At 45.3% G+C, this 12,631-nt stretch overlaps 2 protein-coding genes and 1 pseudogene across 4 annotated transcripts in view; 1 reads left to right on the top strand and 2 right to left on the bottom strand.

Moving 5' to 3' along the window:
- The first annotated feature begins 1,251 nt into the window (after positions 1 to 1,251).
- On the top strand, positions 1,252 to 9,691 carry Znhit3 (zinc finger HIT-type containing 3). The gene is made up of 5 exons (XM_028772360.1): positions 1,252 to 1,359; positions 1,495 to 1,526; positions 3,394 to 3,468; positions 4,429 to 4,509; positions 8,957 to 9,691. Exons 1-5 carry the CDS (start codon positions 1,256 to 1,258, stop codon positions 9,136 to 9,138), a joined length of 474 nt encoding a protein of 157 aa, XP_028628193.1. The 5' UTR covers positions 1,252 to 1,255; the 3' UTR covers positions 9,139 to 9,691.
- Positions 5,062 to 5,658, bottom strand: LOC114625100 (annotated as a pseudogene).
- The window catches only part of Myo19 (myosin XIX), a 30,787-nt gene continuing 27,654 nt past the window's right edge, over positions 9,499 to 12,631 (bottom strand). For all 3 annotated transcript variants that reach the window (XM_028772356.1, XM_028772357.1, XM_028772359.1), the window contains 3 exons: positions 12,205 to 12,290; positions 11,161 to 11,460; positions 9,499 to 10,230 (listed from right to left, as the gene is read on the bottom strand). In XM_028772356.1, the coding sequence (XP_028628189.1) occupies positions 10,102 to 10,230; positions 11,161 to 11,460; positions 12,205 to 12,290 (515 nt within the window). In that variant the 3' untranslated portion in view covers positions 9,499 to 10,101. The remainder of the gene's footprint in view (positions 10,231 to 11,160; positions 11,461 to 12,204; positions 12,291 to 12,631) is intronic.

The following is a 12,631-nucleotide window of genomic DNA, read 5'->3' as shown; positions in this document are numbered from 1 at the left end:
ACACACCCTGTAACAGGGTCCTAGACCTTAACACAACTGACTCTGTGATGGATGTTCCATTCAGGCTTTAAAACTAGCAAATTGTAGACAGCACCACCTGCTAAAACTGAAACAAAGGCCCAACCCATCGAAGCCCATCGTTCTGGGAAAGTCTGTAAATGTACTAGCTTTTGCTCTGCTTCTGCCAATGGTTGTTAACTGAAGTATGTCAACCCGGACATGGTTTTTTTTGTTTAAAAACTCATCCTGAGAATGGGCTCAGTGCTACACTGGGCTCTCAAACACCTAGTGTAGTCGCTGACCATCAAATACAGACTTTTTTTTGGTTTAACCCATGTCTGAGCAGTCTTCTCTGGCGAATAGTCTATAAGGCCTTTAATCTCAGCACTTGGTTGGAAGAGACCGATAAATCTCTGAGTTCAAGGCAAGCCTGATCTACATACAAGTTCAAGGCCAGCCATGACCCTGTCTCAAAAAACCAACCAACCATGACTCTATAACTAAAGTCTATAACTAATGGCCTTCAAGGCCAGTCATAGCCAGTCTACTCTGACTCATTAGCTTGGATCCCTTTAACCTAGCCACGGATCTGCTCTGTGGTCAGTCCACCCTGCCATGGCTGGTAGTGCCGTGAAGCACAAGAGAACCCAGGGGCAATAGTTAAAGAACGCTCATTTTTCAGAGTCATGCAAATGCACTTCAAGTCATATGCTCCTAGGGAAGAGACCATCTTCTAACCATCCTTAGTGTCTGGACATTGTAGAACTCACAGAGTTCATTAAGCATTTGTCAGCGGCTCAACCTCAAAAAATGTCTTTTGGGCTGGGAGAAATGGCCTAGTGGTAAGGAGCGCTAATGCTGTTACGGGCTTCCTAACATTCACAGTAAGCTCAAACCCGAGTATCTCCTGGTGATCTGACATCTTTTTCTGGTCTCTGAGGGCGGGGCTATCAGACACAGGCACACATGTGTACAAATGATTTTTTTAAAAATGTCTTTAACTAGGCATGGTGATGCACACTTATGATGTCAGTGTTAGGGGTGTAGAGGCAGAAGAATACTGAGTTCCATAGCCTGATCTAATCTGATTAAAAAAAAAAAAAAACCCTGACGCAGCTGCTCTAAATACTTATCGACTGTATCAACACTCTACATGTGAGGCCTGGAACAGAAAACAGGATTAATCCATTGTTTCTGACTGCCAATAAGTGCGGAGCGCTGTGATTGGCTCTCATTTAGGTAAAAGGGTGAGCGCATGGTCTTCTGGGAAGTCATGGCGTCGCTCAATTGTAGGACTGCGGTCTGTGTGATCTGTTTGGAGAAGCCGAAATACCGCTGCCCGGCTTGCCGCGTGCCCTAGTGAGCCGGACGGGTACTGGGTTCGAGGGGAGGCCGAGCTGCGGGCGGGAGGCTCGTACTGCAGCCGGTGGCTGCCGGCCAGGGGTGCGTGCTGCGGCCGTTCGTGCTGACCTGAGCCTGTCTTTCTTGTTACAGCTGCTCGGTCACCTGTTTCCAGAAGCACAAAGGTAAGACCCGGACCACCGTCGCAGCCCCTGCTCTTTCCTTGTACTGTACAAGGCCCATGCTCCAGGAACCACCCGAAGCAGGAGGATTCCCGCCAGTTCAAGGCCGGCCTGGCTACAGACTGAGATCCTGTCTCAAACAATCCAAAGCATTCTTGGGAAAAGTCTTAGCTGTTTATTCTTGATATTCTAGTGCAGCCCCTCTCACTATTGCAGAAGCTGCCTTGGCTGAGATGAAGTAGCCAGAAGTGATTGTTCTTAAAATAATGTCTGTTTATTGTTTACAATAGGAGAAGTTTTCTTTTTCTGTATGTAGTATTTTGAGACATGTTCTTTTCCTTCTTTCTTTTTTTCTTTTTGTTTTTCCAATAAAGTAGTTCTCTGTGTAGCACTGGGTGCCCTCGAACTGGCTCTGTAAACCAGGCTGGCTTCAAATTCGTAGAGATCCGCCTGCCTTTGCCTCCCAAGTACTGTTTTATTTTGTGCTGAGACAGAATATTTCAAATTCACTATATATCCCACACTATTCCTAGACTCACAATCCCCATGCCTCAGCTTCTCAGGTGCTGGGATTAAAGGTGTAAACCATCACTGCCCAGATGAGACAGGTTCTTTTTTTTGGTTTTTCGAGACAGGGTTTCTCTGTGTAGCCCTGGCTGTCCTGGAACTCACTCTGTAGACCAGGCTAGCCTCGAACTCTCGAACTCAGAAATCCGCCTGCCTCTGCCTCCCAAATGCTGGGATTAAAGGCGTGCGCCACCACTGCCCGGCGACAGATTATTTTTTATGTAGTTCAGGCTGGCCTATTTATCACGATCCTGCTTTTTCATACCCAAATGCTAGGATTATAGGAGTACAGACAGATGCCACAGAACTGGCTAAAATAAATTCCTGACCTATTGAGGAAAAAACTGGAGCAGGAGAGATAGCTCTGCAGTTAAGAGCTTCTTGTTGGGCTGGAGGGATGGCTCAGCGGTTAAGAGACTGGACTGTTCTTCCAGAGGTCCTGAGTTCAATTCCCAGCAACCACATGGTGGCTCACAACCATCTGTAATGGGGATCTGATGCCCTCTTCTGGTATGTCTGAAGATAACAACAGTATACTCACATACATGAAATAAATAAATCTTTAAAAAAAAAATTTAAAAAAAAAAAAGAGCTTCTTGTTGCTTTTCCAGAGGTTCTGAGTTTGGTTCTCAGCACCTGCCTACTGTAGGCATTTTGTAGGTCCATTCCCAGGGGATCTGATATCCCCTTTGGGGTCTCTGATGCCCTCTTCTAGCCTCTGTAAGCACTGCACACATGTAGCATATTCTGTCTGTCTCTGCTGCTTTCTCCCATCTCAGGCACAGACCTATCCCTGCCAAATGCTTTCTTTCTGCCTGCCAAAGCTCTCTCCTCTAAGTCCCTGGGCTTCCTCAGGTAGACTTAGACCAGACTTTTCTTACCTTATTCATGTTTTCCATGACTATAAAACCCCTCTGACCTGGGAGTGAAGACTTTCACTTCTGTATTCCTGATGGCTCATGGCTCATACATGCGGTATCTGAAACTGTTAAGAGATCGTGTTATGCTTATAGAAGTCACTGCCATTAATCCTGGGGAAAGTCCTCTGAAGGTAGGGTGGGGCACATGACCACCTGCTCGATCTGTTCAGTTCATGAGCTCAGCCAGCTACCTCAGCCCTTCTGCCAGAATCAGAATTACTCATGGCTCTCTTTGGCCAATTGCTTGGTTTGACTTGTCTCTCCCTCTATGTCTCTCTACCTAGTACACATTCAGTACACTGGGCTTGATAGGGACCTGTGGCCTTGTTGGCTGGCATGGAGGGGCTGTGTTTGGGTATGCCTGAAATTTATGTCTGTCTCAGAGCAGTGTAACTCTGAAGCCCGTCCTGTTGAGAAGAAAAGACCAGTGGCTCCTGCAAGTTCTGAGGAGAACAGAGGTGAGGTGGTTGGGTTTTTGTTGTTTTTTTTTTTGAGACAGGCAGGGTTTCTCTGTGTAGTCCTGGAAGTCATTCTGTAGACTAGGCTGGCCCTGAAAGAGATCCGTCTGCCCCTGCCTCTTGAGTGCTGGGATTAAAGGCGTGCACCACCACTACCTAGCATGGTAGTTGATTTTAAACAAGCAATCTTCGAGAGGTTTCAGAGATAGTAAATGGGAAGGAGAGGGGGTAAATGGGCAGGATGCAGGATGCTTTTTGGAGGAGCAGCAGCCTCAGCAGCCCTAGTCTCAGGGTGGAGCACAACTAGTCACAGGTGGTGCTGCTAGCATCCTGAAGCATGGCTCTGGGGAGGGTGCCCTGGGGCCTGGGGTTAGACCCATGTGGGAGGCTTCCTTTAAATTGGTCACTTTCTTGCTGCTGGAGTCTCCTTAGATTTAGAGCAGTAATGGGCTGTCCTCCATTCATATTTCATGCATCCATGAATTCATCTGTCCATAATGCCTCCTGGGTATTGTGGATCTGCACACAGACCCTTTTGTGCCTCAAAGAGGTTCTTAAGAGTCACAGAAAGAGCTGGGCCATGTGTCCATGTGTCTAGTATGGGCTTGGGCATATCTGCCTTTGCTGAAAGTGTGGATATTATGCTTGTCAGGGTTTTACAGGGCCTGCTTCACAGTCATAGCCCTGGATCCTGATGAGGCCAGGTAGGATGCTATCTGCCGTCCAGACTCTGCCTGCAGACCATAGGAAGCATGAAGCACCAGCATGCACCTGTTAAGCCCAGTCACCATTCTGCCACCTTCCCTTTCATTTAATTATGAAACCAGAGAAGCAAGCTGTCATTTTATTTGAACGTGACTACTGGTGTGCCCTCACTATGGCATACCGGCACATACTTGTTGCCGTGGTTGCCCTGGCTTTCTGGTGCCTGACCAGCTGGCTGTGTTCTGTACTCCTCAGATGATGACTCCTCGGTAGCTGACTTCCTCAACAGTGACGAGGAAGAAGACAGAGTGTCTCTGCAGAATTTAAAGAATCTAGGTAAGTCTGTTCTGGGCTTGTTAACTGTTAGCCATTTTGTTTGTGCTCTAAAGGCTGTGAGAGTGGAGCACGGACTAAGTCTCATGCAGCAGCCAACTTTATTCACAGCATCAGACGATTTATACCCTCAGGGAAGAGTCACCTGACTAAAGTGTCCACTCACAAGGACAAGATGCACTTGGTGGAAACATGTTTTTCCTTGGAGGCATATAAAGAAATAACTAGTAACGAATGATGTAAACTCCTATTGGCTGGCTACACCTGGGAGGGGCATAAAAGCACAGTCCAAGAAAAAAATCCTTGTTATTGAAGAAACTGAGGTCACAAAGGTCTTGTTTCTTGGGAGTTTAATCACAAGTACTGAGAATCCCCTCGATATGACTATTCTTGGACGGTATCAGACTCCATTTCCTTTGTATAGAATGTGGTTGGGTCTCTTGAGTTGTTTTGGCAGGAAGCTCAGATATACCTCAGGACTGCTGAGGTAAGTCCTCTGCTCTAGGTGATACATTCTTTTTTTTTTTTTCTTTTTCATTGCATTTGTTCACTTTATTCATTGTTTTTTTTACAAAAGTTTATTACAATGTACAACAACAGGCTCCAGGATAACACTTCATCCTAGTTAGCTATTAGGTGGCAAAGATGCTATGGCAGGGAATCCAGATGTTTACATAAGGATGGAGGAGGAGGGTCATGTCACCTCCGATGGGGAATCTAGATGTTTACATAGGGATGGAGGAGGAGGGTCATGTCACCTCCCATGTGAGGAACAGCTTACTTTTTGCCAGATTTCTTAATTCCACCTGTGGCCAGGGGGCCCTTCCCCACGGCCTTGGCTTTTAGCTCCTCGAGTTTCTTCTGTTCCTCCTTTTGTTTCTGCTTGAAAGCTTTATCTTCCTCGTCCATCTCCTTGGCCTGCTTCTTGGGCTGTTTCAGGGGCTTCTTTTTGCCACCTTCCCGGCCCGACATGGCACCTCCAGCCCCTTCACCAGCCAGAGGACAGCTTTTGTTTCAGGTATTGAACTCCGGTCATCAAGGCTTGGCCGTAAGCACCCCTAAGCCATTTTCCCAGTTTTCCTTTTTTTCTTTTTGAAATGGGATTTTATTTCTTAAGGAGCTAGAGAGATTGCTTAATTGACAGTGCAAGCTTTATAACTTGTCTTGAATCTCTAGTATCTCTGTTTATTTAAAAACAAGAAAAAAAGCTAGGTGCCATAATCCTAGCATTAGGTAGACACAGGAGGCTCCCAGTACCTTGTTGGCAGTCAGTCTAAATTGGTGAGAGACTCTGTCCCCCTCCTCCTCAACCCCCTACAAATAAGGTGGGAGCAGAGTGTGATGGCATGAACCTTTATCCCCGAACTCCCAGCCAGGGACCTCTGGCCTCCATGTCTTACACAAATGGGATTTATTTATCTGAGACAGCCTCATCATGTAGTTCTGGCTGGCTGGGATGTGCTGTGTAGACCAAGCTGGCCTCAAACTCAAGAGAGATCTTCCTGCCTCTGCCTCTGAGTGCTGGGATTGGGGGCTTATGTGTTTCTTTTTTACTTTTTTTTTTTGGTTTTTTGAGACAGGGTTTCTCTGTGTAGTGCTGGCTGTCCTGGAACTCACTCTGTAGACCAGGCTGGCCTCGAACTCAGAAATCTGCCTGCTTCTGCCTCCCAAATGCTGGGATTAAAGGTGTGCGCCACCACCGCCCAGCAGGCTTATGTAAGGTTACTATGTAGTGTGGCATGCAGAGTCTTGTGTAGCCACAGGATTCTGTCAGCATACTGGTTTCAAATCTCCCACCATGCATATGCCAGATGTTATGTTGGAATCCTACTGATTTTGCAGTATAATTCTGGTTGGCATAATTCTGCTCTTAAAAATATAGTTCATTTTCTTAGCTTACCTTTCTCCTTTAGCCTCAGATAGGCACTTTTCTAACTTCCCTTAGTCTCTTAGATTTACTGGTATTTTAGTACTATAGTCACATTTGAGAATAATTAATATGCTGGCCTTATAGTAGTCTGTAGGACAGAGACCATTTATTACCTGTCTTCAAGGTTCAATTTACAGTCCAGTCATAAAAAAAGACTGGGTAATCACCAGAGGGCCTATGGTGTTCACCCACATTTTAATTATGTGCATGGGTGTTTGTGTGTAGGTATGTGCACATGAATGCTGGCGCCACAGGAAGCAGAGTTATCAGCTCCTCCTTCAGCTGGAGAATAGGTGGCTATAGGCTGGTACAAGTTCTTGACTGTTGAGTGCTCTCTCCAGCCTAGTGATGCATGCACATTTTTGTAGCGCTGCTGCTTTGGTCCTTGTAAGAATGCTGGGGGGTTCCCCTGGCCCTTTAGGGTTCAGAACTGAGGTGGGGTACAGTGTACTGATGATCTCTGGCTTTGTAACTCTAGCTGTATTGGATGCTAGCAGCTGATGGCCTCTGGAGACTTAACACTCTTGCTTATTCTATGGCTGAAAATTGCTAGCAACTTTTCTCTTTATCTCTGTGTTTTATCTTTACTTTATAAATATCTGTGCTTTATTAAATGCTGAAGACTTAACTCTTTCTTACTGTATTTTGCTAAAAACTCTATTCCTGTACTGTGCTGAAAACTTAACTCTTTATTACTATCTGTGCTTAAGTGCTAAATTTTGGTGAACTAACACATGCTGTTTAGTGGTGGCTAATTAAGTAAAAGGGTTTATTGCTAGAGCTCCTTTCTCTGGTGAGGAGCCCCTTGCTGGCCAGGGGAGAGGCTCAGATTTTAACTCTTTGGACCAGAGAGAAAAGAGAGGAAAGGAGTCACTCTCACAGACCACACACACTGGATGAAGTGGAAAATGGCTACACCACCTTCCTTCATTGCTTTCAGTCTTTTTATAGCTTAAAAAGTTCTCTATGTAAGAAAGAATTACCTCATAGATAAAATGTTAAAAGGGGAGTTACAGAAGAATATCAGTAGTTCAAATATCAATACTAATAGTTCAAAGCAGTGTCTCATAACACTGTAAAGTCCTAAGTTCAAAGCAAGAGTTTTTTATATGGCCTTGCCTTATCATAGGTGTACATACCTGTGGCTTTATCCTTGGATCTGAATGTTTTTCCTTGAGAACAAATTTGTCCCAAGCCTATCTCTCTCTTCAGTGTAATTATGAAGGCTTATTGTATTTATTATTCAGCCTTTATTTACTATTATGAGGAGTGGGCACATTTTATTCTTGATTGTATTACATCTTTCTAGAAAAACAACTCAAACTATCTTTTAAAACTTTCCACCTAAAATTATTTGAATAAGTAAAAAATTCTATAAAATCATTAACTCATCTAAATAGCATTAATTCATGAAAGCTCATCTTCATATTGATCTGCAGGAAGTGTGCTCAGTAGGGTAGACTGATGCCCAGGAATCTTTAGACGATGTAATAGTGGCAGGAAAGGCGTATCAGATGCAAGAAGCAATCCTCGGGTAAAGTCTCTTGGGGCCTTGATTCTCTGAGCTCGCCCATCACAAACTATGCAAAGGTGGTGAGCCACCTCTAGGAAGGTCACCTGCTAGCTCAGCTTTCCTAGATGGCTTCTCAGATGAGACTCTGTTACTGGTGCTAGTCTCTCTGTGCCTGTATCTGTGTACAGGCCAGAGGGAGCATTGACTGTCCCCTGTCAGTTCCACTTACCCTTTGAGATGGAGTCTCTTCGAACCTGGAACTCACATCTTGGCTAGGCTAGCAGTTTGCAGAAGAACCCTGTGACCCACTTGTCTCTGCCTTGCTCAGTGCTGGAATTATAGATATGCATAGAGCCATGTGTAGCCTTCAAGTGGGTGCTGACATAAGAACACTGGGCCTCGTGCTTTTGCACAGCAAGTGCTCTTAACCACTGTATGTTCGCTCCAGCTCGTATCTCCTTTGTTCACAGGCACTGTGAATTATACTGAAGTTTACTTTGTGAATACAGTAATCTTTCTGATGTCCAAGGCAGCTTGATTTCAGGACCCGTTTCTCAAAAATGGCATAATACATATAACTGATACACTTTAAATCATCTAACATAATTAGATGCAAATACTTACATGTAGTTATGATAAGGAAAGAAATTTCACATTTGGTACAGATGATGTTAAAAGGTTTTTGTTTTGTTTTTTGGTGTGTGTGTGGAGTTGGTTTTTGTTTTTTGAGACGGTTTCTCTATGTAGCCCTGGCTGTCCTGGAACTTGACCTGTAGATCAGGCTAGCCTTGAACTCAAAGATCCACCTGCTTCTGCCTCCTGAGTGCTGAGATTAAAGGTGTGCATTAGGTTTTGATGTGTGGTTGGATGTACAATCTTAGAATATGGGGGGTGACAGCATAATGGTGGAGATACAAGCCCTTCCCAGTTGATTACACTGGAAACACCTAGCTTTCAGCCACTGCCACAGGTTCCCCTTGAACTTAAAGCTGGTATTGATCTTTAAGGTGAATCGGAAACTTTAAGAAGCTTACTGCTCAACCCACACCTGAGGCAGCTGATGATTGGCCTTGATCAGGGTGACAACAAAGCAAAGCTGATGAGAGCCTGCATGCAGGAGCCCTTGTTCGTGGAGTTTGCAGACTGCTGTTTAAGAATCGTGGAACCATCCCAGAACAGGGATTCTTAACACTGGATGTGCTCTTTGCTCAGGCTGCCCACTGCTGCTGCTGCTGCTGCTCCTCCTCTTAGGAGGTTGTTTTCAAGGCTGCCGTAGCACATGTGGGTCTTCCTCCATCACATGGCTTGCTGCAGGTCCTTGATGAAGAGGAAACTTGTAGCCCTTGAGTGATGGCTCAGCAGTTAAGAGCACTGACTGCTTTTCCAGAGGACCCCAATTTTCAACACCATTTGACTACTTACAACTGTAATTACAGTTTCAGCAGATCTGACGCCCTCTTCTGGCCTCTACAGGTACTGTATACATGTGGTACACAGCCATGTGTACAGGGAAAACTCCTACATACATAAAATACTTAAAAACAAAAAGTTGTTATTATTATGTATTATTTATATTTAGGTGGTGGTTCTAAATTTTATTTCTTGTACGGTTCAGAGTTACATCATCAATACCAAGTGTGCTCATTTGGATTAAAAACTGATAGTGTTACTAAATTTAAGGTGTGGTTCTCTTGACCCTGTATTGTTCATTGTTCTTGGTAACATTAAATAAGTTTATTAAATATTATTGTTCCCTTAATGAACTATATGCAAGTTTTCTCCCAGTCAAAATTCTAGAGCCAGTTTTAGGGTGACTTGGCCCTTTTAAAGTGCTTGTGGAAAGCCCAGTATCCATCTTGCTGTAGTGACAACATTCTGGATGGACAGTTACATCTAATGAGCCTGAGCCCGAAGACAGTAAGCTGGGATGTTGTGGCCCTAATCCTGGCTTGGTACCCAACACTCCCAGATCCTGTCAGTGCTGAGGCCACAGCCCTGGCTCAGGCTGGAACTTGCTTACACGTGTAGTTGGAGTCGCTGTGGGAATAGCTTGGCACTTGCGTGTGGGATCAGATGTCTTTGGCAAGGCAGCTGGCAGGCCTTGTGGAAACAAAGGCACTAAAGATCACTCAGGCCAGTGGGGGTAGAAGAGTCACACTTGGACTGGCCTGTGTCTTTCTAGCAGAATCTGATTAAAACCAGTAACACTAGAGGCTGAAGGGTCAGGGCAGATATCAGCATACTGGAGTGGAGACTTCCTGCAGTGAAACTTTATCGAGCCCTAGGGAGAAAGAGATGCATCCTATGAATGGCAGGGCTCAGATAAATACAAGAATAAAATCTCACATCCATTCATCGTCAGACAGGAAATACTAGGAAGGAGTTATTACTCTAAGCTGTCATCTTGCGACTAGTTACAGCTGGAAGATCAGAACACTTCTGCTTACCCTTGTCAATTCCAGGGAGAGTTTATACATCTTATATAGCATTTTGTTGATTGCATCTCTTTCCTCTGGTCCCTTGTACTAGGCTCACAGAGGGGAAAATGGAAGTTCTGAGATGATGTGCCATCACTGAGGTGATCCAGGGAAGGGGCTGATCTGAGGCCAGAATGTGAGGGTCTGCTTTCAAGTGGAATAGGCTCCAAAAGATAAAGGACTGGGCCATACATTTGCTATTTTTCTTGGAGAGTGACAACCAGGAACCAATCTGAGAAACTGCCAAATGCAGTGTCATTTAAGGTGACAAATTATAGCTACACTCATCTCTTCCAAGTGGGGCTCATTATGTCCTACCTGGGTTAACCATGCACTCTCTAAACATTACGCCTACCCTGTTGGATTTTGGGGACTGGTTATGTCCTACCTAGGTTAACCATGCACTCTCTAATCTTTACACCTGCCCTGTAGGAAGCTGCTTGTGCCCATCTGGTAGAGGACACAGGGATGAGCTACATGTCTAACTGAGGAGCTCATGTTGTGGGGCAGAGCCAAACCTTCAAAGGCAAACTGGAAGTAGTTTAAAACTGAAGGACTCTGAAGACTCCTGGTCATTATTTGAAACAATGGCAGTAATCCACACCTGTACTTTTTGACTTACCCAGCAGGGTTAGGGAGTCTTGTGCTGCTCCAAGCTTTGTTCCTTGCCTTTCTCAATGAACAGCTTGGAACCGTGGGAAGGACTACCATGATATCACAGAATGAGAACATACCTGGGGCAGTGCTCTGATGGATGTAATACCAGCCTGATCTTGTTGTGGTGTCTGGACTTTGTTGCTGGGGCTGCCTGAGGGAAGCCGAAGACAGGCATGGGCCACCAGTTTCCTCTGAAAGCCACGTACACCATCGGCTGAGTTGGCTAGCACCAGTCCCAGGGGCCAGAGGTGGATTATTGCTCCCAGGAACCTAGTGTGTGCTGGGGACAGTGAGGAACGCGGGGTACTGGGAGCCTGAGGCCTGGGTTTCTCCTCCATACCATCCAGTTCTTCAGAGGCAAGACAGGCCATTCTGATCTTAAAGAGAAAAACATTCCTTTATAGCTTTAGGTTGTCTAGCCCTCTGCCTAAGAGAATTTACTTTTGCATCCATTTATTTGACATAGAGGCATGCTGTAGTGGACATGTAGAAATCAGAGGACCACTTGTGTGTCCTGGGGATTAAACTTGGGTGGTTAGGATTTAGCTCTCTTTTAAAAAAATAAAATAGCTGGGTATGGTGGCACACACCTTTAATCCCAGCACCCAGGAGACAAGAACAGGCAAATCTCTGAGTTCGAGCCCAGCCTGTTATACATTCCAGGACAGCCAGATCTTTACAGAGAAACCCTGTCTCAAAAAGCAAAACAAAATAAAACATGACATTTTTTTGAGTGTATGTCTGGGTGTGAGCATGCCATGGGATGCTTGTGAAGGTCAGAAGACAGCTTTTGGGAACTTGTTGCCTACCATGAGGGCCCCCGGGATTAAACTCAGGTGGAACGGCCTTGGCAGCAAGCACCTTTACTGGCTGAGCCATTTTACTAGATCTTTCCAGCAGATAAAAAATACCCTGAACTAGACTGGCTCCACGTAGCAGAGCACGTAGCAGCTCCTTTGGCAGTTTGTTACTGGAGTTGCATGTGCACTCAGTCCATCTCATCATACAAGAGGACACAAGGTTGAGAGGCTCTGTGGCCTGCCAGGACACCCATACCACAGTGGCAGAGACATTCCCGGATCTCAGGCCTGTCAGGAGCCTAGTCTTCCAGTCATACTCACTCTCCACTTATGCCATGCATGCTTGATGACTGTGGCAGCTCTGTGTAACCTTCTGATGTGTTTCCGAGTTAACCAGGACCGAAAAGCTAAGGAAACAGCAGAGACATCAAAACCATCGTTAGAACTATTAGTCATGTGGCCACCATCAGAGTGAAAGTATGAACTCTGTTCTTCCAGTGATAGACTTTGTCAATACGAAAGTCATTCCTGAGGGACTGGAAAGACAGTGGGCTCAGTGGTTAAGAACTCTTACTGCTCTTGCAGAGCACCCAGATTTGGTTCCCAACACCTACATGGTGGTTTACAATCTCTTCTGACTCCAGTTCCAAGAAATCTGATTCCCTCTTTTGGCCTCCAAGGGCGCCTGCATGCATATGGTAACACACACACACACACACACACACACACACACACACACACACACACA

The sequence above is a fragment of the Grammomys surdaster genome, unplaced genomic scaffold (genome assembly GCF_004785775.1).
Source record: "Grammomys surdaster isolate TR1022 unplaced genomic scaffold, NIH_TR_1.0 213, whole genome shotgun sequence".
Taxonomy (NCBI): domain Eukaryota; kingdom Metazoa; phylum Chordata; class Mammalia; order Rodentia; family Muridae; genus Grammomys; species Grammomys surdaster.
Note: the sequence above shows the minus strand (reverse complement) of the source record. Positions and strands in the feature narration are given on the sequence as shown.